The sequence below is a fragment of the Malassezia globosa genome (genome assembly GCF_000181695.2).
Source record: "Malassezia globosa CBS 7966 chromosome Unknown mgl_sf_10.1, whole genome shotgun sequence".
NCBI classification, from domain to species: domain Eukaryota; kingdom Fungi; phylum Basidiomycota; class Malasseziomycetes; order Malasseziales; family Malasseziaceae; genus Malassezia; species Malassezia globosa.
Genome location: NW_001849861.1, coordinates 143,069 through 165,303, shown reverse-complemented (window position 1 = coordinate 165,303; position 22,235 = coordinate 143,069). Strand labels below are relative to the sequence as shown.

Genomic DNA, 22,235 nt, shown 5'->3' with positions numbered 1-22,235 from the left:
GAGGTTTTCGTCTGGATGAAGCCAGTTCATCGGCACAACAAGTACATCAATTTTATTGCGATCGCAGTAAGAGGTAAGCTCGTACTTGTCGAAGGACGTTTCCAGAGCGTAAGCTAGAAAAGACGTTAATCGTTGCGATATTCATAGAAATAGTACGCACGATTCAAGTCCATGCAGATAGCGACACAAAGGCGTCCAATGCCGGGCAATTCAACGTACTCGAATCCAGGCCCCTCGTCCGCCCATGGTGTGTCAGCTTCGTACAAAAAGTGCTTGCGAAACACCTTGACAAGTTTTCCCTTCTGATCTGTGAGTAGCGCCGCATTGTATGCTTTGCGCGATATGCGGGGTAGATGGGCCGATTCCAAATTTTTTTCCTCAATATGACGAGCGTCGTGGCGTTTTTCGGTCGGCTCAAGCTCTCGAAACGTGTGACTCGAAGCTCGCTCTGGAAACCCTGCAACCACATAGCAATCGAGGCGCTGAGATAACTCACGTGCTAGCAACAGTGTCATACTGTTGCCTTCATATGGGTTTTCGAGAAATGGATCGATATCCTCCAGCGATTCATATGCATAGCCCATATGGTTAACACACAAGACGTACCTGTCAATGCCATTTCCGGCAGCACAAGGAGATCAACTTGTTCAGCCCGGATTTTTGCTGTAAGATTCCGTACGCGCTGTACATTTTCTTGAACCTGTCCCAGTTGTGGAAAAAACTGGACACACGCAACCTTCATTGTTGTTCGCGGATTCGTAACAGTTTTGTTAGTACTTGACCGCAATCCTGGTTGCAACTAGGACGTGGACTGGAGCGCACTGGCCCATAGCCGGATCGGGTTGTGGAGGGGAATAGCGCAACATCGTGGAGAATTTATCTTGGGCACGACAATCTTGACCTGTGTGCTAAAATTGTCGCGTTTGTATGGTTGACATTGTCTGCCGCTCGCCTCCATCCTCCCTTGAGGCCAGCAAATTCATCCGCGCTTCCAATTCATCTTGTGTAAATCGTATCAGGCTCGGCCTTATCTTACATTCATTTCCATTAGTTATGAAAGCTGCTGAGAAATAGCGTTACAAATCATCATGTGCCTAGCGTGGGGCTTTATGAGTGTCCACACAGGCCAAGCAGATAAACTCAGGCCACTTGGATGGTCCAACATAGCCTCTCTACATAGGAACTGCGAAAACGAGTTATGCTAGAATCATGCTATGTGCGCGCATATGTTTATTACGTCTAACCTGAATCCCACTCTCGCCGACGCCAGTCCGTGTTTGATGAGCGCGACAATATGTTGCTCAGTAAATAGAACGCAAGAACCATGAGGGGAGGGTATGTGATCATTTGCTACGATCAGGTATAATGTGACTAAGGGGCTGAGAGAGACCGAGAATATTCAAAGAAGGATGCCAGGATGCCGGTGGCCAGAGTTCTCGAAAAAAAAGGTTTGTGGGCGCATCTTCGTTGTTGATTCGAAATTTTGGCTGATAGCACCTGTGTGAAGAAGAACAGAGCAAAGCCAAGACGGGCGGCGGAAACCAGCAAATTGGTTCAAGATATGATTACCCAACGCTCGTGAACGGATTTTCCCAATTTCCGTTGATTCGCTCCATGAACACAGCCTCCACTCAGGCATGGCCTTTCTCTCCCTGTGTCAATCGCACCATCAGGCTTGAAACCATGGTAAGCCAGACAGAGTTAGAGCATGCAATCCACGAAAAAGTTGGCCAAGTCGATACATTATTTGTGTCAGATGTGTCTGGGGGATGCGGTCAAGCTTATGATATTGTGATTGTGTCGGATCAATTCGATGGAAAGAGCACTCTTCAACGGCATCGCCTTGTGAACGACCGCCTGAAGAACGAGATCGCCTCGATGCATGCATTCTCGCAGAAAACATACACGACAAAGCAATTCGGAGAGCTGAAGTCTAAATATTCACAACAGCCTCCGACGTCGTCGCCGTCGCCGTCGCCGTCGCTCACGAGCACTGCGACAGGATCGGAGGCAGTCGTGACACCTCAGCATGCGCAGCCTGCGCAGAAAAATACTTCCCCCACAAGTATCGACGCAGTGTCGACAAAGGCCTTCCCAAACGCTAAAGAGTCTGCCAGTGCGCGCGTGACAAGAGTTGAAATACCACCTCGTACAAGTGATAGTATAAGCGTCCCAGAATTGACCCTTACGCCTGTGTCTGAGTCCAAGTCACGCTTTGGGCCATTCTCTCCTCAGACTGAGCCACAATTAAGAAGCCCAAGTTCAAGCACATTCGATCTTCACCAGCCCCCGTCCACTCTGGAAAATGTGAATATTTCTCGCTTGCACCACGCCAATATCACGAACCCGCAGTTTTGGCTTCGTCTGCGTGAGCTGTTGCAAAGTGAGTTCATGCAGGAGTCAACAGCTGCAGGCGGGGATGTCATGGCCATCGATGGTGAGTCCGCACCACGGCTACGTGCAGGTGTGGTCGGTGCTTCTGAGGTTGAGACTCTTTTTGAAGACTTTTTCCTTAGTCAGAAGAACTACCTGAGTGCAAACGACATTGCACGGATCCGTGATGCTACTGGAATGCATGGTATGAGTAGTTAGTTGAAAGAAGAAATCATTGTAGATGTAGAGTCCCCAGAGGCAGACGAGGCCGCTTGTGTGTCTGACAGCCAATATTGCTCAAGTTCGAGCCATCTCTCGACACTGTCCTTTCTGGCGTCGAGCATGTCCAAATACTTTTGTGCCCGTAAACTGCGTGAAACATTGCCCATGGGCGTCTGTGCCATTAAGAGGGCAGGTGCTGATTCCGGACCGGCATCCTGTCCTGTCGCAGGTAGTAATGCCGATAAGCGTCCATGGTTAATTACAAGATTCGTAGCATTCCGGGTGCGTTTTCGCTGAGACGCTGGTTTGGCTTCGTATTTGCGTTTGTGCCGCTCAATGCTCGCAGGCGTAAGCTTCCCAGTGACAGTGCTTACACCGCACTCGTCAATCCAACGAACAAAATCGTGCAAATCATCATCGACCGATAGCAAGGACCGCACGCAAGTTAAGCAACCCAAGGTCTCCACACGAGCATCAAAGTCGAGTGTGCAGAAGAATGGCTCACACATCTGCACCAGACTTGACACTTGCTGGCATCGAGGGCATTTCGACGTGCGCCTCTTTTCACAAAACCGATATCGAAACAAACCATCTAGCGCAATAAGCCACTGAAGTATGCATGGTGGTATTATGAGCTCGCTACGAGCTCGTGTCATAGCAACATACATGTGATTGAGCTCGTCCTGCGCAAAGAATTGTGATACTTGTGGGCGCAAAGACGGGGTACAAGCATCGAGTGTGGGCGAAAAGTCATCGGCAACTACAACACACTTCCACTCGAGTCCTTTGGCTTGATGCACGGTCGTTAGTACAATCGTAGCTGAGTCTTCGCTGGTGCAGAAACGACGCTCAAGGCCTTGGAGCCTATCGAGAAAATCAGGTGCAGAGATCATTTCCTCCAGAGAGAGGACGAGTGTCAGCTTGCTATCAGTAGCATCTTCAGCTTCCACATGCTCGATGAGCTCCTTCCATGCAGCGAACTCACGCAACGGCGAGCCGCTTGAAATCGCTGATACGTCACCATGATACAGTTTGTGTCCGTCACGAAGCAAGCTCGTGATTGCTTGGTGCGACAAGTTCTGACTCGTCTTGAGGTATATACAGTCATTCTCGGGTAGAGTTGCAGAGAGTTGCAACAAGTCGCGTGTAAGCAAAGAGTTCGTACGGTACACACGCGTATGGCGGCGAGAAACCGCCCGTAGATCGCGATGCACTATATCCGCACCGTGTCCAGAGAGCTGCGGTCGTTGCCAAAGCCCATGTTCTTTCTCATTATGCCACGGAGGCGGCGCTTTAAGCTGCAGAATCTTGGTCGCTAGCTTGGCAACTTGTGGTCCAAAGCGGAAGCTTTTAGTAAGTTGAAACGTGGCAGTTGGGGGGTATAGGCGAGCATTGAATGCAGTTGCACTACCGCCACGAAATCCATATATCTTTTGATGTACATCACCAACAACAATGACACCACAATGCCCACGCGCACGCAACAATATAGCCGTTTGACAGGCGGACAAGTCCTGCGCTTCATCCAGAAGAAGCGCATTGTAGTCAGCAAAAAAGCGCATACCCGCATGTGCTTGCAACTGGAGCAGCTTAACATACGCATCATGCGGGCATGGTACTTGCTTGTCCTTCGATGGCGACGCATGTGAGCAAATCATGTCCCACAGCTGCTGAGCAGCCTCAGCCACATCATGGGCGCGAAGGTCAGTCGACGTCGCCATGTTCTTAGGGATGTGGGCATCTGATCGCACGTGCTCATCCGTCGACTGCATGTAGCGATCCAAGGTGCGAAGGATATACAGCGCCACGGTAGTTGGTGCTAACGCACTGTTGCGTGGATGAGTACCCTCCTTGATTCGTTTACCTTCCGGCAGGCGTGCTCCAAGAAGCCGGACCACGTCTCGGGGGCGTAATGTTCTAAGCTCTTGACCCTCTGGTAGTGACACATGTCGCAATGCGACGGAGTGCATAGTACGACAGTCGACATTAGGGGGAAATACATGCCTTGCAGACTTGGCCGCAGCTGCGTTGAAAGTGATGTAGAGAAACCGCTGGTGTGGGCGCCGCTGAGCATATGCAAGAAGCGAACGAGTCTTGCCTGTACCAGCATATGCCTGAACGCACACAAGATCTGTACGACGCACATGAAAATCCACAAACTTCGCCTGTTCTTCGGTGAGCTCATCAGGCGCAGATAGAGGGGCGCGTGGTCCATAGAAAGCAACAAGTGTGCTGGCACAGTCGGCGTCCAAGGTAAGTATTGTTTGAGAACATAATGGGATTGTCGTCGAGGACGAGGACGACGACAACGATGGGTCCAGATTTCGCGATAGGCGCAGAACGTTAAGAAAAAGACGCATATGGTACAATAGCTCCGACGCGTGCTCATGGTCGAAACGCACATATGCGCTGGACGCTGGCTCACGACCAAGTATCCAAGAGATCACGAATTCACAAGCCTCTCTCGATGGAATACACGATTCGTGCTGAGTGGAGAGCAAAGAAGGAATAACATCGTGAAGATGCGTGGGTGCTACCGACAGACCCAAAGCACTGACAGCTTCTTCATATGCATGTACAAATGCATTATCCTCTGCATAGTTTTGCGAATCTTCATCGATAGGGGCACATACATGCCGTTCGTAAGCATATTCGCACGCACGAAACTTCAGGAACCGTTTCCGCCATGGTGAGAACTGCGAGGTGTGAACGAATGGACGCAGTCGTTTATCTGCACATAGCAAGTTAATGATATCATGAAATGAAAGGAATGAGAGAGTTCGAAATACAGTTCGACGCGACATACACTCAAGAAGTGTACGGCGTTGACGCGTGCGCGTTGCCATATTTTTGTCCTTGGATGCGTGCTGAGCATTGCGATCGCGCACTGACATCATCGGGAGACGCGGTACATGTCTAGTACTCAGCGGCTCCGACACATGCATTTTGAATGCGCGTCGTCGCTACTGCCGAGTACCAGAGTGTTGGAGTGGCGTCGTGAACGCAATGTAGGATCACACGTGTATTGTATGGTTGTAATAGTACGTGAACGTACGCACGAGGAGAACGCGTGCACACGACATGCTTAGTCAGCACGTGTAGCTAAACAACGCACGTCCATCAGAGCATACGTCGCCAGGATAAGACGGATTGCTCAGCTAATGATGCAGTCAGAAGGGGTGACGACAGAAGCGTTCCTCGCGGCGGCTGCGCGTGCTTGTGATCCAAAAACAGCTTCTGAACTCTTGCTGCCATTTGTTCCAGAACCGCCTCGTGAAGAGGTTGATCAAGCAGTCTTGGGACCACAATGCACGGGTCGCACTGTGGAATTGTTCGCCGCTAGTACATCACCCCTCGTTTCACTAGTATGCATGTATGTCATCATTATGCTAATAAAGAAGTGCTGCTGAAATCCGTCATATAAAGTCGCCGGCCAACGCGGCCTCCGTTTGTGCGCCCTTGAGGGAAGTTTTAGACCATCCAGATCTTTACATGCACCTCGTGTGCATGCCCCGCCTAGGTTCGTGTTTTTTTATCTTTTTGCATACAGACTCATTAACCTCTAGTATCGCAAATTTCACTCGCTATTCTCGATAAGTCATCAATGTTTCCTGTACGTTCATTACACGCCTCATGCAGCTCCTGGGCCGTGTGCGAGCCAGCGTCTTTCTGACATCAGAATCTATTTGCCACATCGACGTTGGAAAAAATCGTTCACATATTAGCTGATGATCATCAAGGCTTTACAAGCGCCCATGCTCCATTACTTTCTGTATGTTATGCTATTTTTTTCAATCTCGCTTATTCTCAGGAATATATTCGTACTTCACAAATGGAAAAGGCTCTGCGGTTGTGTCAAGAAACTGACATATACATGACGAATTTTTCCACAGCGATGGCGAAAATAACAGATTTTTTTGAGTATATGGATCACGCAGGTACTGTTTTTGCGCATTCACATGCTCTGAACGATGCCATTCATATGTGGGAAACGGTGCGTAAGCGTAAGGCATACATGTACGGCCACTGACCGTCCAAGATTACATCCATTCCGACAGATACCGTGCATGCTATGCAATACAAGGCAGCCAAAAAATCCATTTTACTCCGGCTTTTGCGCGATGGTTCAACGCCTTCCTTAGAGGAGATGATGCCGCTTCAGACTCTCACTGTTCGCACAATTTATCATCGAGAGTGCGAAGCATACCTAGAATTCGCGAGGATGTACGAAAAATACGTGCTTGGAAGCAAATTGGCACTCGACCAGTTTGTGCAGGAACATAACACTGTATTTGCTAATGATGGCACTCTGGACCTCGTGCACTGGACCCTGTCTGCTCGGATGCGTCACGGTATTCTTGCTTTGGCGCGTATCTACAAAACTTTCCCATTAAGGCACCTTGTTGCTTTTCTTGAGACACAAGAACACGATGTGATTGAAACTCTTACCACACTGACCAATTCAGGGACCCTTGAAGTTCATGTGATCGAACAAGAGCTTTCTGCAGAGCTTCACGCCATACCCGTTCCAGGTGGAACAATCGACATGGATGCTGGGAATAGTATCGTACACTTTAATCTCCAGCTTGGACCTAATATCCAAAACATGGCGCAGACGTTGGAAGCCGCAGGGTCATTAGAAAAACGTGCCTCGATGTCACTCAAGAATGATCTTGCTCAGCTCCTGACATCACCGGCAGTCATGTCCAGAATTTTGTCTCTCAGTTCGGGAACATCTCTCCCTGAGGCTGAAATTCTCGAGGAAGACGATGGGATGAGTTTTGATACAATTAGAACATAGCGCCTTCGTCACAAACTCGAGTCCAGTCTCCCAGTCACTACGTCCCATCCTTCATTAACCTAACATGTCAATAACTGTAAAATGCTTTATCGTGGATTAAAGTTCACGTGATTGGTCGCGATTACGCGGCCTTGTCACGTAACACACCACGACGCGCGTCGCGTCGAATGAATCAAGTTAACACGCTAAATTGAACCCGCCTAACAGTGTCAGGTGGCTGACATGCGACAGCTCCAGTTCCATGGTCCGCTCAATAAGACTGGTATATCTGCTGCCGAGTTACATGAACGATTAAGAGAGTTCCAAAAGGAACTTTCAGAGACGGCGCAAGGCGATCTTGACACATCACAACTTGACGCGTATTGCCAAGAGTTGATCAAGCCTACGTTTCTGCGCCATAAACACAAAGGCATTCAAGCTATTGTAGCATGTATATTAGCAGACATGCTAAGGCTATACGCACCGAATGCTCCATTTTCTAGTCTAGAGATCAAGGTACGTGCTTGCATGTCTCTAGTGGACGAATTCTCTAACGATAGCACCTTTTTCGTTTCTTACTGGCTCAACTCGTCTCTCCTTCACACGGACTGGCCAACCCAGATGATCCACTTTATAAAGATTCAGTGTATGTCTTGGAAAGCCTTAGCACTGTGAAAAGTGTTGTCTTAGTGTGTGATGTGCCCTCGGCAAATGAGCTTATTACAGAATTCTTCGAAAAGTTGTGGAGTCTTGCATCGTAAGTTCACGAGAGTATCTCTTACAAGATAGGTTTCCGCTGGCTAAAAATGTGGAACTAGCTCTGGTCGATGTGCTGGTTCAGCTCGTGGATGAATGCGTCGCCGTTCCACAAGCTGTAGTGGAAATCCTCATGGGCGTCTATTCAGGGGGCTCAGGCTCTGCCGGTAATAATATGGCGACAGCAGTATGTCAAGCAACACAAGACCGATTGCAGAAGCACGTCGCGCGGTATTTTTCGGAAGCTTTGCAGGAGGTACTCGAGTCCGATGAGAGCAGTGATGAAGAAGAGAACGACAAAGAGATTGGTAATGGAGGCAGGGATGATAGTGATGAAGATGAAGACAGCAGAACTAGCGGAAGTATCTCACTTCGAACCTTACACATACAGATTGTTCGTCTTGCCGAGGCTGTTCCGTCCCTCCTAACAAGTGTCATACCACAGTTGGGACCTGAACTCGAGTCTGATTCCGTTCCTGTGCGCTTGCTAGCAACGCGCACTTTGGGCAAACTATTTTCAATGCCGCCGTCGGGTGCTTCAGAGAGTTTTGCTTCGCTACACCCGCATGTGTGGAAAATGTGGCTTGGTCGTGCTGTTGATAAACAGCTGTCTATCCGACTTTGTTGGGTTGAGTACGCAATAAAATCGCTTGTGCAACATACAGAACTTGAAACAGCCCTGATACCTCCTCTTGTGTCGCGGGCTGTGGATCCTGACGAGCATGTACGAGCAAGACTGCCTGAGCTGATTGCGACACTAGACTATGAAATGCTGCGCGATTGCGTCCCACTCAGATTATTCCGAGAAATTGGACAACGCGGAAAGGATCGTCGAAGGATAGTAAGGGACCGGGCGCTAGATGCTCTAGGCCGCACTTTTTCATTGGCATACGCAGATTCTGACGAGTCGACCTTATATGAAAAGTTTAGCTGGATCCCAGGCGTGGTTCTTAGCTGTCACCTCACTGGTTCTTGTGATGTTACGCGCAGTGTTATTCGCTCGTGGGAAACATTCATCGTGCCCGTAAGTCAACCTGATGTATATGCACGACGACTTTACCGTGTATCGTGTTTGCTGGATGAAAATGAGCATACGATTCTTTTGCACCTAACAAATCTGCGCCTGCCCCGACCCACAGCATTTGATATATATGCGAGCTGCTGCGCAGGCGATGACCCATCGCGATTGTCGTCATGCATTCGGGCCATCACAGCCCTGTTGAATGATTCGAATGCCTCTGAAACGCTTGCGGCTTTTGCCAGCGAGCCAGATGAAAGTGTCGTTGAATCGATGCGAATATGCTATGATTCTGACACACCGCTAGATGTGAGCGTTAACACACGTCACAAAACCACCGCGTTTCTCAGAGAGACACGACCTGGTTCGGCTGATATCCTGTCTGCCTGCCTCTACACAGGCTCATTCCCTATACTCAATGTCTCGTGTATTCAGCCTTTGCTGGAACTGCGTGCAAAGAAATTGTTGACGTATGTGGCAAAACATGCTCCTTTCCTATTACAGCCGTACACTCGTGTCATTGAACGGCAAGCACTCCGAGACAGCAATGATACACTAGCGATCGAATTGCTTGCCGCACTGGCTGTGTATTCAAACAATAACAGTGAAAGTGCAGCAGACTTTGAGTTGTCAGAGACACTTCTGGATCAGCTCTGCGGGAGCTGCGTTTTTACTTCGTACGCAACAGCCAAGCTGATTGCATGCGTGGCACCCGAGCGTGTGCCGCCACTCATCCCAACGATCCAAAAGCACATCGAGTTAGGCTCTTCGGAGTCTTGTGCTGACGCTTTAGATGCTTTGGCTGCATGTCTTGAGTATGCGAGAGAGATACTTGTACCATTCGTCGACACGATTATGCAAAATATCCTACATCGCTTGATTCTCGCGCCATGGACAGCCAATAGCGATGACAATGAGGCCCTGATGGACACAGACTGGATCGATGAAGCACAATTACCAGTCGCACTGCGCGCGCGTCTTGGTGCTCTGCGTGTTATGACATTATGCTGCGCGGTGCAAAACAAGGCAGAAGTGGCGCCACCGGTGCTCAAACTTTTGTGGATTATGCTTGGCACTGGCGAGGCACAACGTGGTCAGCAAATACCTACCGCAGCTCGTGCATGCTTGCGTTTGTGCGCCGCACAGAGTATCCTAAAGCTTGCGTCCTGTCACACATATAGCCCATTGGTCTTACCTCGTATGGGGCGCCTGGCATACGGACTGCAAGATGAGTGCTTCCAGGTTCGCACACAGCTATTGCATGATCTGTTGTTACATCTTACTTGTGAGGACCTCGCACCTGCGTTCCATGCGATCATTTTTCTAGTGGCTTTTGATCCAGAGAATGAACTTAGAACTCAGGTTGCTTCGTATACGCGCCGCTTGCAAGCTCTCCCCGATTCGTTGCGACATGAGCGATTGGAGCGTGTTCTGGTCAGACTTCTTTACGTACTCGCGCACCATCCTGATTTCACAACAGATTCACCCTCGGTCCAATGCTCGTTTACGAGGTATGTGGACTTCTACCTTGCGTGCGTCGCGAATGAAAACAATATAAGCCTATTAGCCAAATATGCTGCCAGTGTGCGGACATATATTGATTTATCCACACCAGAGCAGACAATTGAGGCAAGTCGGCCATTGCATGCGATGGCAGAACTTGCTCTGTTTGCGATTCAACGCTGGGCTGACACCAAGGCTTGGACGTTACACCCTGTGGATCAGCACAATGATGAAACCAGCTCGTCGGTGCCTTGCCCTGTTGATATCTTGCAGCGAACAAACTCCGTCGCACCCAGTGCGCTGGACGAACAGGTTTGGGACTTATTGCAGCAGCAGGCGCAACCAAAGCGCTCGCGTGAAAAGAAGGCCAAATTAATTTGATAGAAATACATACACGCTGTATACTAGAAAAAAAAAAAAAAAAAACCACGCATTCATTATTGAGCAGGGCGCCAGCTGCTCCGTCCATGCGTGGTGCTACGGCCGCGCTGTGATGCTAGCGACCCATGGGGCGTTAATGAACCAGTCGGTGCCTTAAGCTGGGGTGGTCCAGGCGACCGATTAGTCACCTGGAGCGAATGAACCTGTTTGCTTCGCACGTCAACGCGATTCTGAGCCGCACGAAGCTTGGCCGGCATAGGCGGCGGCGGGCCTGGCGGTGGTGGCGGTGACAGGCGCATTGGACCCGTAGAGACTCTGTGTAGCGACTGAGATGGAGGAGGCGCCAAAGACAGGTGCGGGGAAAATGACGGAGCCGGCGGTGAAAGTGCATTCGAGTTGCTTGTTGGCCGTGCCAGGTACTTCGAAAATGACATAGCTCCTTGAGCTGAAGGTCGTGTGGCTGCAGGAAGAGGTGGTGATCCCGGTGCACATGCAGGGCCGTGTATAGATTCAGACATTCTGACTGACACCGAGCCACTTGAAGGAGGTGACGCAGGCAGAAGAGGAGACGTAGTGAACTGCTGCGGATGCGTAACAGACAAAGAGTCGTGAGACATATCAGACTTAGCACGCACGGATGATGGTTCATGTCTCATGGCTGCCGCGCCAGGCTCGCCCAAAGAAGCATGATGCTGTTCCGAGTGTGAAGCGTCTTTTCCCAGCTGTTGAAGTGAACGAGTCCATGATGATTGATGGTTAGGGACTGAAGCATGCCTGTCGCTTTGCGAAGATGAAGACAGGAAGACCTGCGAGGAGCTAGGTGCTGCAACCGGGGTAGCTTCAGGGACATGAGAGACTTCTCCAGCCTCTCTGGTGGCAGCCGGGCTGTCTGCAGTAGAACTGAAACTGATTGGCGGAGATTGTAAAGAGCTCTTGTGAGAAGTGGACCCTCTACTTTCGATTGATGATGAAGGGTTCGACGAAGGAGGCATGGTCACAGACGCCACTGGATCTGCCGTCTCGCCCTGCGACTGATTCTCTGACTTACGCCGAGATGAGAGACGTTTTTTGTACTCGGCCAAAGACAAACGTTTAGGTGGCGCTGGGGGCGTTGGCATCGTTGCATCATTGGACGCGTCTTGAACTGCCTCATTCGACGATGATGCGAATGGAAGCTCACCTGAAGACACCATTGACGAGGACGACGGCGCGTCGGATGACATGCGTGAGTCTGATAGATGTGATGAAGTTTGTTGGGCAGTGTGTCCAGACTCAAGAGCCGCTGTGCCATTTCGACGCGGGGGTGGCTGCAAAGGCGGCAGTGGAGATTGCGGTGGTAGTCCGGATGGTGTTCGTATGGCCGAATGTTCCCATGAAGAGGGTATTGTAATTGTTGGTGCTTGATCTTCAGCCTTGGGACTTGGCTGCTGATGACTCTGAATATGATCTTCATTGTCTTGAAGCATACAGACCTGGGACGGGTCGTGATGAATATGATGGGTTGGCAATAAGACATCTGGCCTATTGCGATCGAAAAAGGTCATGTCGTCCTTGTGGCCGCTGGATTCACCTCGAGAATGCTTCGGTTTTACTTCATTGGAAGTGGATTCCTTGGCGGAATGAGCTGCTACTTTCGTGGGCGAATTCTGAGGCAATACATGACGATGCATACCTGTATGCGCCAATGACTTGTGTTCATGTGCTTGAAATGAAATACTACCAAAGCGATGATGATTACCACGTTTCTTCAGCGGTAGTAAGGCCTTTGCCTCTTCGACCATACATGTCAAGGCCTTTGAAACTAATGGATCTTCTGGATCACTCTCAAACGGCATTTCTTCAGTAACGATATCTGTCGAAGCCAAGGACACTTGTCCTTCGCTGCCTGCGTCGCTTGTCACATCGTCATCATCAACGCTCATTTTATCTTCAATTTCATCGCGATGAGGAGGGGCATGAGACTTTGGCGCCACACTTGGATTAGATTGATGCGGCATCGCAGAGACTCGCTGAACATAGCAGCTATTTTGCGCGATCTTCGTGCACAACTGGGAGTCCTCATCCATACACACAGGAGGCAACCATTGGCGAAAGACACCAACTAGCGGATTGAGTATAATGGGTTTCGCCTTTGCCGGGATCCGCGGCGACTGTGTCGTATACAACAAAGGCATGCCTTGACTCAATCGGAGCATTTGTGTCACAGCACAGTTTTGGCGTCGCACAAGATAAGCATTCGTGTTGGAACCGCCCAGCGAAGGCCCAAGACACGCACATGTCGCATAGCTTAACAGGATAGAAACAACCGCATTGCATTTGTTCGCAAGAATCGAAGACACGTAGGGAAACTCACCGCGCTCAGCTGCTATGTTGGTGCTCACTGAATATCCTTTCAAGTGTGATACATCGTCTGCAGACTGCGACGAGTGTCGCACGAGAGCTGGCAGGACGTGCACAATATGATTATCGTCCCAGTTCCAGCCTAGCGTAACCTCGTGGGACTTAGGAATCGGTGCAATCGCAAACAAGCCAAAAGCAAGTTTCGGCATGTCGCTTTCACCACTGTACTGAAAAATGGGACGCAGTACTGCGTTTGGATGACAACTTGACCGAGCAAAGCGCGCAATGTTTCCATACATGCGTGCATCAATAACCATGTTTAAAGGGTGTGGAAGCATTTGAACGTGCGGTTTCGTGGTTCCGATCTTGTCGTACTGATTAATCCGATTAGCTCGATATGTATCTGCCCCATACAGTTCGCCACGATACTCCATGATAAATGCGCCTGGAGGAATAGATGTGTCGGCAAAAAGGCCATGCATACTGGGCCGACAAAACATTTTGGACGCAGACCATATCTTCTGAGGTTCAGAGGACCTTGGTTGAACGTGCATGATATTGTTAAAAAAGTTGTTCGTTGTGTGATCCGATATGGAGCGGACGGATAAACTCACGCCTGCCTCACTTAGCGAAGAGCAGTGTACAGCAACTGGCACCAATTCATTCCCTACGGCAGCCAAGCCATTAGGGGAACATAAGTCTGGACTTGAATCGTCCAATGACGATGCCTCTTCTTGCGAGTCTTGCATGAACCGAAGAGGCGCAATAAAGAAGCCCTCGTCGTCCTGGGCAGCCGTCAACGGAGTTCCTCGGTGCCAGTCGAGCATGAATTGCGCCAACAAGCGCATGGTCGTCGATTCTCGGACTTGGTTGACATCCGTGGGAGAAAATTCCACCTGCCAAGACTCGAGTTTCGTGTGTGCATTTTCATCATCACTGCCTTTATGGCGCGACGGCGTGGGAAGAGACTTTCTCGAGCCACTTCGTGAACGTTTATTTCGAGGCCTCGAACGTGTGACATGAGGCGTATTGAGATCCATGTCATCAGGCACATCTCGATCTGGGATTGGGCGTGTTGTCGGCGACCGGCTATGCTGGGACTTGCGACGGGGCGCAGATGTTTTTGTTCCATGAAGTGAGGATTCTGTGGCAGCATTCGCTGCTGATTCCATCATGCCTGCTGCGGCGGCATTGGTAGCAAAAGTGGAAGAAATGTCAAAGTCGCGAGCTTTGAATGATTTCTGCGCTTCTTGCTGCAAACGACGACGCTGCACAGCCCGAGCGTAATCAACATTGACAGGTCGAGGGTCACATTTTTCACAAAGATACTCGTCAGGTACACTGGAATGTGACATGCCTAGGCAAGCGCAGTGCTGCCATACAAGACATCGGTCACACTGAATAGTGAACCCGTCGTCATCGTCACACAGGCATATGCACCGGATGACCCCTGCTTCTTCGTCAGTTCCCTGGTCATGAGTATTTTCTCCTTCCTCATGATTGTGGTATTCAAGATTCGTATTAGAATTCATCTCTGCACGCCCCGCGGTAGTTGAAGGTGCAACAAACCCTTCCTCTGAGCGCACAAATGAACCCATGACGGGCGCGACAGGGAGAGTTGGGAATGATTTACCTTCTACATCCTGCCCCTGTACGAATGTACTTGGTGCACCATGTAGAGACTCGTCTTGCACCTGCGACTCCGGCGCTGTGATCATCGAATGCAGTGACTGGCAAAGCGTTGGGAGCACAGTGTTTGGGCGTTCAGTCGGACTAACTCTGGGTCGATGTAAGATCGAGTGGCTCAACCGTCTCGCAATATGCCTTTAATCTTTTTATGCGATTACGCCCAAGCTCTGCCGTGCCATCACGCACGAGAAATCGTGGAGGAAGAGGACACACAAGTGCCAGCTGACTCGTATGTGACCCTGTGGCGGCGCTTGAATCCCAGTCGAGGCTTCCTCACGTCATTTAGCCGCTACTAACGCCCCCGCCCTTCTTTTTCTGCTAGCCTTTCTTAGTTCGCCACCCAAGGCCTGGTATCACGTGATACGAAACGGATGCGCCGTGGAGGCAGCCACCGCAGACGACGTCATTTGACTGCCGTCGTCGACATGCCGCCGAAGTCTCAGCGAGACCTGTCTGGCTATCAGTACTCGGCGCTGTCGTCGCTCGTACTGAGTGCAGGACGAAGACAAGGAGAAAATGAGCCAACTGGAGAGGCAGAATCGCTTGTGGGTCGCATTGACCCCAAGTCGATGGGCTCACGTGTAGTAAAGTCACACGTTCCAGATATCGAAAAGAAACGCAAGGCTGCGGAGCACGACGAGCATGGCATCACGAAAAAAAGAGTTGGGGTAGCAGGTGCCGGCCAATATACCAATGTGCTCCAAGCCAGCGCGGAGCTGGATGGGCTCCGGTACATGCCGCGCACAGACGAGACTCGCTCTGTGTATGAGCTGATTCTGAGTATGGTCCAAAGCGCGCTGGGTGACCAAACCAGTGAAGTCATTCGCTCTGCGACAGATACTGCGCTTGAGTTTCTGAAGGATAGTGATATGCGTGACCTTGACAAGAAGCGCGAAATGGAAAGCTTTCTTGGCCCTATTACAGATGAGACGTTCGGGCAGTACTTGAATTTGAGCAAACGCCTCACGGATTACGAAGAGGATACCGGCGATCCCACAGAAACCAGTGCACCCGTTGATGAAGAGGCTGGTGTTGCAGTGCTCTTCGACAATGAAGAGGAAGAGAGCAACCCAGACGAGGAAACTTACGTGATTCGTGAACAGTCGGACGATGAGGAGGATGAGGCCGAAGAGAAAGAGGCTTCATTAGGTGTTCAAGAGGATGCAGGCGACGACGACAATGATCCCCATTTGGACCGCACCGGAACAACTGGGGAAGAGCTCTTGCTGGGTGAGCGAGCAGGCAATACCTCGTCCGATCTATCTGTCCATGACGTTGACGCATACTGGCTCCAACGCCTAATGAGCACGCATTATTCTGATCCTATGGAAATAAGTGAGAAGGCTGATGCAGCACTCGATATTTTGGGAGCCGATTCGGACATTCGCGACTGTGAGAACAACCTCATGGCGCTGTTTGACTATGAGCATTTCGATATCGTACAGACATTGACAAAAAACCGCGATATCGTGTACTGGTGTACGCGTCTAGCGCGCTCGAACGAAGACGAGCGGGTTGATGTTGAAGTTGCTATGCGAGAGAAGAGTGCAGGCTGGATCCTCAAACGCCTCGCTGGCGATGCAGGCAAAAGCACCTCTGGTGCAGACAACCTCGAGGAAGCTAAGCGCGAGGCATACCGACTCACGTCGCGCGCGACGCTAGCGCCCGGCTCAACAGTAGCCCCGCGCACCATGCTTGATTTGGATGCCATGGCATTTAGTGAGGGCGGCCATTTGAACTCCAACCCTAAAGTTCGTCTTCCGGCGGGAAGCTTCAAACGAAGTAAAAAGGGCTACGATGAGATTCATGTGCCGGCGCCTGAGAAACGCACCATTTCGTCCGACGAGCTTGTCCCGATCCGTCAGCTGCCGAGCTGGACACATGCCGCTTTTGCCGGAGCCACCTCATTAAATCCAGTACAATCGAAATGTTATCCGGTGGCGTTTGGCAACGATGAACCTATGCTCCTCTGTGCGCCCACAGGTGCGGGCAAAACAAATGTGGCTATGCTAACAATTCTGCGAGAGCTTAGTAAATGGCGCGACGAAGAGTCCGGGACCATGGACTTGACCGCGTGCAAGATTGTGTATGTGGCACCGATGAAAGCGCTTGTTGCTGAGCAAGCGAATCAATTCCGCTCGCGTTTGGAGCCGTATGGCGTTGTTGTCAATGAGCTCACAGGCGATAGCCAGCTGACCAAGGCTCAGATTGCTGAAACGCACGTTATCGTGACGACACCAGAGAAATGGGATGTCATTAGCCGCAAGAGTTCCGACACATCGTACACCAATCTCGTGCGTCTCTTGATTGTGGATGAAATTCATCTGCTGCACGACGACCGTGGGCCAGTTCTAGAAGCTATTGTTGCTCGCACGATTCGACGGATGGAGCAGCTGAATGATCCGGTGCGAATCATCGGTCTCAGTGCGACGCTGCCAAACTACCAAGACGTTGCAGCGTTCTTACGCGTCAATCCAGCTAGTGGCTTGCTGTACTTTGAGTCGAATATGCGACCATGCCCATTGCGGCAAGAGTTCATCGGCCTCACAGAAACAAAGGCTATAAAGCGGCTGCAGCTTATGAATGAAGTCACGTATGACAAGGTCATGGAGCACGCGGGCAAGAATCAAATTCTTATCTTTACGCATTCTCGCAAGGAAACGGCCAAGACAGCCAAATTTCTTCGTGACACGGCTGAGGCTCGTGAGACACTCGATGTGTTTCTGCCATCTACAGGTGCGAGCCGAGATGTTCTGCGAGAAGCAGCTGAGGAGGCGAAGGACGCGAATCTTCGCGAGTGTCTGCAGTATGGATTTGGAATTCATCATGCTGGTATGACGCGGGCTGACCGCGAGCTTGTTGAAGATCTGTTTGCTGGCAAACATATTCAGGTGCTTGTAAGCACGGCGACTCTTGCATGGGGTGTAAATTTGCCTGCACACACTGTTATCATCAAAGGGACGCAGATCTACAACCCAGAGAAAAGCCGCTGGTGCGAACTTTCGCCCCAAGATATGCTTCAGATGCTCGGCCGCGCGGGTCGGCCTCAGTTCGACACTATTGGTGAAGGCATTATCATCACCCAGCACAACGAGCTACAATACTATTTGTCATTGCTAAACCAACAGCTTCCGATTGAGAGCCAGTTCGTGTCGCGCCTGGCGGACAATTTGAATGCGGAGATTGTTCTTGGGACGATCCGGAACCGCGATGAGGCCGTCACTTGGCTTGGGTATACGTATCTGTATGTGCGTATGCTTCGCTCGCCTGCACTGTATTGCGTGACGCCTGACTATATCGAAGACGACCCGTTCCTTGAACAGAAGCGGGCGGATATTGTACACAGTGCAGCAGTGCTCCTTGAGAAAGCGGGACTTTTACGCTACGACAGAAAGACTGGCTTGTTTACATCAAATGAGCTCGCGCGCATTGCAGCGCACTACTATCTAACACATACGTCCATGGGCACGTACCACAAACACCTGCACAGCACGTCTAGTACGATCGAGCTGTTGCGCGTCTTTAGCTACAGTGACGAGTTCAAGCACCAGATTGTGCGACAGGACGAGAAGTTGGAAATCGGCAAGTTGCGGGAACGGGTGCCAATTCCTGTGAAAGAGGGCATCGATGAACCCAGTGCCAAAATCAATGTTCTTTTGCAGACGTGGATCTCGCAGCTGTCTCTTGAAGGCTATGCGCTGGCTGCCGACATGGTGTATGTGACGCAGTCTGCATCGCGTATCCTGCGCGCTCTAGTCGAGATCTGTGTGATTCGTGGATACGCACGAACGACGCGATATGCGTTGGATCTCGCACGGATGACTGAGCGGCGGCAGTGGGGATCCATGACGCCCCTGCGTCAGTTCCCAGGCGTGGCGCCAGACTTGATCCGCCGTCTTGAGCGCAAGGAGTTTCCATGGGCGCGTTTGCGTGATCTAGAGCCAAATGAGATGGGGGAGCTGATTGGCATTCCTCGTGCTGGCCGTTTGCTGCATCGCCTGGTATTTCAGTTCCCGTTCCTGGACCTGCAAGCGTACTTCCAACCCGTCACACGTTCCTTGCTACAAGTGCATCTCACGATAACGCCTGACTTTGAGTGGGACGATCGTGTGCATGGCGGTGCACAGAGTTTTTGGCTTCTGGTTGAAGATGTGGACGGTGACACAATTCTCTTTTACGACCAGTTTGTGCTGCTGCGTCGATATGCAAACGATGAACACACAGTATCATTCACCGTGGAGCTGACGGACCCGCTTCCGCCCAACTACTATATTTCGCTATTAAGCGACCGTTGGCTCCACAGCGAAGTACGTCTTCCGATCTCGTTCAAGCATCTCATCTTGCCCGATAAGTTCGCGCCGCCCACGCCTTTGCTTGATCTGCAGCCACAGCCCGTGTCCGTGCTAGGCAATGCAGCGACACACTATGCGTTCGAGCATTTGAATCGTATTCAGACGCAAGCTTTCCATGCGTTGTATGAAACGGATGACAATGTCCTCATCGCTGCGCCTGTCGGTGCTGGCAAGACCGTGTGCGCGGAGCTGGCTCTTTGGCGACTATGGAATGGAGAGAAAAGTGGTAAGAACGCGCGAGCCGTATGCATTGTTCCATACGTGAGTATGGTGGCGCCACGCGTGGCTGCATGGAAGTCTCGCTTCCCATCGAAAGAGATCGTGTCACTTGCCAGTGAAACAAGCACAAATTTACGTCTGCTAGAACTCGCAGACCTCGTAGTTGCTACTCCCGAGCAGTGGGACGTCTTATCGCGTCGATGGCGTCAGCGCAAGCATGTCCAGAATGTTGCACTCTACATTCTGGACGACTTGCACATACTTACCGACACGTACGTGGGACCAACGTACGAAGTGGTCGGGTCTCGCGCACGTTTCGTGGCCGCTCAAACAGAGCGATCCACACGCTTCGTCGGCCTCAGTGCACCAATCTCAAATGCTTCGGATGTAGGTGAGTGGCTTGGTGCTACGCACACTTTGTCATTTGCACCAACCGCTAGACCTGTGCCGATGGAAGTGCACATCCAACCATTCAACGTTCCGCACTTCCCGTCGCTCATGATCGCAATGGCCAAACCAGCTTACCTGGCCATTGTCGAATATGCGCCGAACCAGCCAACGCTGGTGTTTGTCCCGACGCGGAAACAGACAAAGCTCACCGTGCACGACATTCTAGCCTACGCATTGGCAGACAGCCAGCATAGTGGTGATGGTGGTGATGAAACTGGGCAGACAGAATGCTGTTTCTTGAACATGGAGCGAGAAGACTTGCAGCCACATTTAGATCGTGTGGAGGACACAGAACTGGCGGAATGTCTAGCGTACGGCATAGCATTTTACCACGAAGGGCTGAGCAAAGGCGATCGTCGGATTGTCGAACGCTTATTCAATGCAGGAGCCATCCAGGTCATGGTCGCGAGTAAGGACACAGTATGGAGTCTGCCTGTTCAAGCGCACCTTGTGTTGTTATTGTCGTTGCAGACTTACGAGGGTCGTGAGCACCGCTATGTGGACTATGCTCTGACAGACATGCTCGAGATGGTCGGCAAGTGCGTACTACCAGACGAGCAGGGTCGCAGTCGATGCATGCTGCTGTGCCAGGCAAACCGTAAGAACTACTTCAAGAAGTTTCTGGCCGAAGGCCTGCCGGTCGAAAGCCGTCTTGGCACATATACCCAAGACTTTTTGAATGCCGAGATCGTTGCACGAACTGTGCAAGACAAACAAGGAGCTGTGGACATCCTGACGTGGACACTCATGTACCGGCGTCTACCGAAGAACCCACAAGCGTACGGTTGTCAGGGCCGTGATATACAACACATTGGGGACTTCTTATCGGAGCTTGTCGAAAACACGCTGGGTGAGCTTGAGCAGAGTAAATGCATTGCTATCGAAGATGATATGGATGTGAGTCCGCTCAACTTGGGTATGATTGCCAGCTTTTACAATGTCAGTTACGCCACAATCGATGTCTTCCACCTCTCGCTCACAGGCACGACGAAGCTCCGTGGCCTGCTCGAGATTGTCGCATCCGCCTCCGAGTTTGAGACAGTGCCCATTCGGCACCATGAAGACGTGTTGCTTCGCAGAATATACGACCGCGTGCCGCTCAAGCTCGACAAGATTCAGTTCGAGAGTCCCCATCACAAGACCTTTATTCTTCTGCAGGCACACTTTTCGAGATTAACATTGCCGGCCGATCTCGCTCAAGATCAGCGTGATATTCTTCTGCGCGTCCTGACGCTGCTTAATGCTTGCGTTGATGTGATGAGTTCCGGCGCCTTCCTGAATGCCATCGTTGCAATGGAACTGAGCCATATGTGCGTGCAGGCAGTTTGGGACCGCGACTCGCCTTTGAGGCAAGTACCTCATTTCACACAGGCCACCATTGAGCGGTGTCAGGCGCGAGGAATCGATGATGTGTATGCTCTCGCCGATGCTCTGCCAGACATGAGCCAAGCAGAGCGGGATGATCTTCTTCAGCTCAACAAGCGCCAACTTGCGGATGTGGCGTCGCTGACGAATGATTTCCCATACGTTGAGATCCACTTCGATATCCTCGACAAACAGGCACTCGACAGCGCGACGCCAATCGTCCTGCAAGCGACTCTAGAGCGAGATGTGGACGAGGATGAGGAGGACGATGAAGTGGCTGATCCCACTGCGATTGCACCATTCTATCCTTCACCGAAGATGACGGCCTGGTGGCTCGTGGTTGGGGATCCTGGAACGCGGAACTTGCTGAGCATCAAACGCGTAGTGATCGCAAAAACGCTACAAGTGCGAATGGAATTCATGTTGCCTCCAGGCACGCATGACAGACTGAAGCTATACCTGATGTGTGACAGCTACATTGGGGCCGATCGCGAGCTTGACGTGCCCGCGCTGCACGTTGTGCGGGGCGAAGATGACGAGGACGCGGATGATGACGATGAAGAAGCAGAAGGTGTGAATGATGGCGGTGATGGTGACGTGACTATGCCTGATGCGCGTTGAACAGATAGTTTCGCTATTCACAAGTGCTCTGGAGTAAGCATCATAGGACCAGTAATTTCCTGCCGCTTGTCTATTCCCATAAGCTTTTCGACAAGAGTTAATGCAAAGAGGAATGTGGTACCGGGGCCACGGCTTGTGACGAGGTTGTTAGAGACAGCGACGGGTA

The 22,235-nt window shown here is 51.0% G+C and overlaps 8 protein-coding genes across 8 annotated transcripts; 5 read left to right on the top strand and 3 right to left on the bottom strand.

Annotated features, from left to right (window-relative positions):
- Nucleotides 1–125: 125 nt before the first annotated feature.
- On the bottom strand, nucleotides 126–584 carry MGL_3635 (uncharacterized protein; the record flags this gene model as incomplete). Its single annotated transcript, XM_001729116.1, has 1 exon — nucleotides 126–584. The coding sequence occupies one exon, from the start codon at nucleotides 582–584 to the stop codon at nucleotides 126–128; it is 459 nt and encodes a 152-aa protein (XP_001729168.1).
- A 1,099-nt stretch (nucleotides 585–1,683) lies between these two features.
- MGL_3634 (uncharacterized protein) lies at nucleotides 1,684–2,533 on the top strand (the record flags this gene model as incomplete). The annotated part of the gene is made up of 2 exons (XM_001729115.1): nucleotides 1,684–2,437; nucleotides 2,517–2,533. 2 exons carry the CDS (start codon nucleotides 1,684–1,686, stop codon nucleotides 2,531–2,533), a joined length of 771 nt encoding a protein of 256 aa, XP_001729167.1.
- Nucleotides 2,534–2,588: 55 nt separating this feature from the next.
- Nucleotides 2,589–5,489, bottom strand: MGL_3633 (uncharacterized protein; the record flags this gene model as incomplete). The annotated part of the gene is made up of 1 exon (XM_001729114.1): nucleotides 2,589–5,489. The coding sequence occupies one exon, from the start codon at nucleotides 5,487–5,489 to the stop codon at nucleotides 2,589–2,591; it is 2,901 nt and encodes a 966-aa protein (XP_001729166.1).
- A 938-nt stretch (nucleotides 5,490–6,427) lies between these two features.
- MGL_3632 (uncharacterized protein) lies at nucleotides 6,428–7,396 on the top strand (the record flags this gene model as incomplete). The annotated part of the gene is made up of 2 exons (XM_001729113.1): nucleotides 6,428–6,589; nucleotides 6,635–7,396. 2 exons carry the CDS (start codon nucleotides 6,428–6,430, stop codon nucleotides 7,394–7,396), a joined length of 924 nt encoding a protein of 307 aa, XP_001729165.1.
- Nucleotides 7,397–7,618: 222 nt separating this feature from the next.
- MGL_3631 (uncharacterized protein) lies at nucleotides 7,619–8,136 on the top strand (the record flags this gene model as incomplete). Its single annotated transcript, XM_001729112.1, has 2 exons — nucleotides 7,619–7,891; nucleotides 7,936–8,136. The coding sequence occupies 2 exons, from the start codon at nucleotides 7,619–7,621 to the stop codon at nucleotides 8,134–8,136; spliced, it is 474 nt and encodes a 157-aa protein (XP_001729164.1).
- Nucleotides 8,137–8,264: 128 nt separating this feature from the next.
- MGL_3630 (uncharacterized protein) lies at nucleotides 8,265–11,033 on the top strand (the record flags this gene model as incomplete). The annotated part of the gene is made up of 1 exon (XM_001729111.1): nucleotides 8,265–11,033. One exon carries the CDS (start codon nucleotides 8,265–8,267, stop codon nucleotides 11,031–11,033), a length of 2,769 nt encoding a protein of 922 aa, XP_001729163.1.
- A 56-nt stretch (nucleotides 11,034–11,089) lies between these two features.
- Nucleotides 11,090–15,091, bottom strand: MGL_3629 (uncharacterized protein; the record flags this gene model as incomplete). The annotated part of the gene is made up of 1 exon (XM_001729110.1): nucleotides 11,090–15,091. The coding sequence occupies one exon, from the start codon at nucleotides 15,089–15,091 to the stop codon at nucleotides 11,090–11,092; it is 4,002 nt and encodes a 1,333-aa protein (XP_001729162.1).
- A 342-nt stretch (nucleotides 15,092–15,433) lies between these two features.
- Nucleotides 15,434–22,069, top strand: MGL_3628 (uncharacterized protein; the record flags this gene model as incomplete). Its single annotated transcript, XM_001729109.1, has 1 exon — nucleotides 15,434–22,069. One exon carries the CDS (start codon nucleotides 15,434–15,436, stop codon nucleotides 22,067–22,069), a length of 6,636 nt encoding a protein of 2,211 aa, XP_001729161.1.
- Between the last annotated feature and the right edge of the window lie 166 nt (nucleotides 22,070–22,235).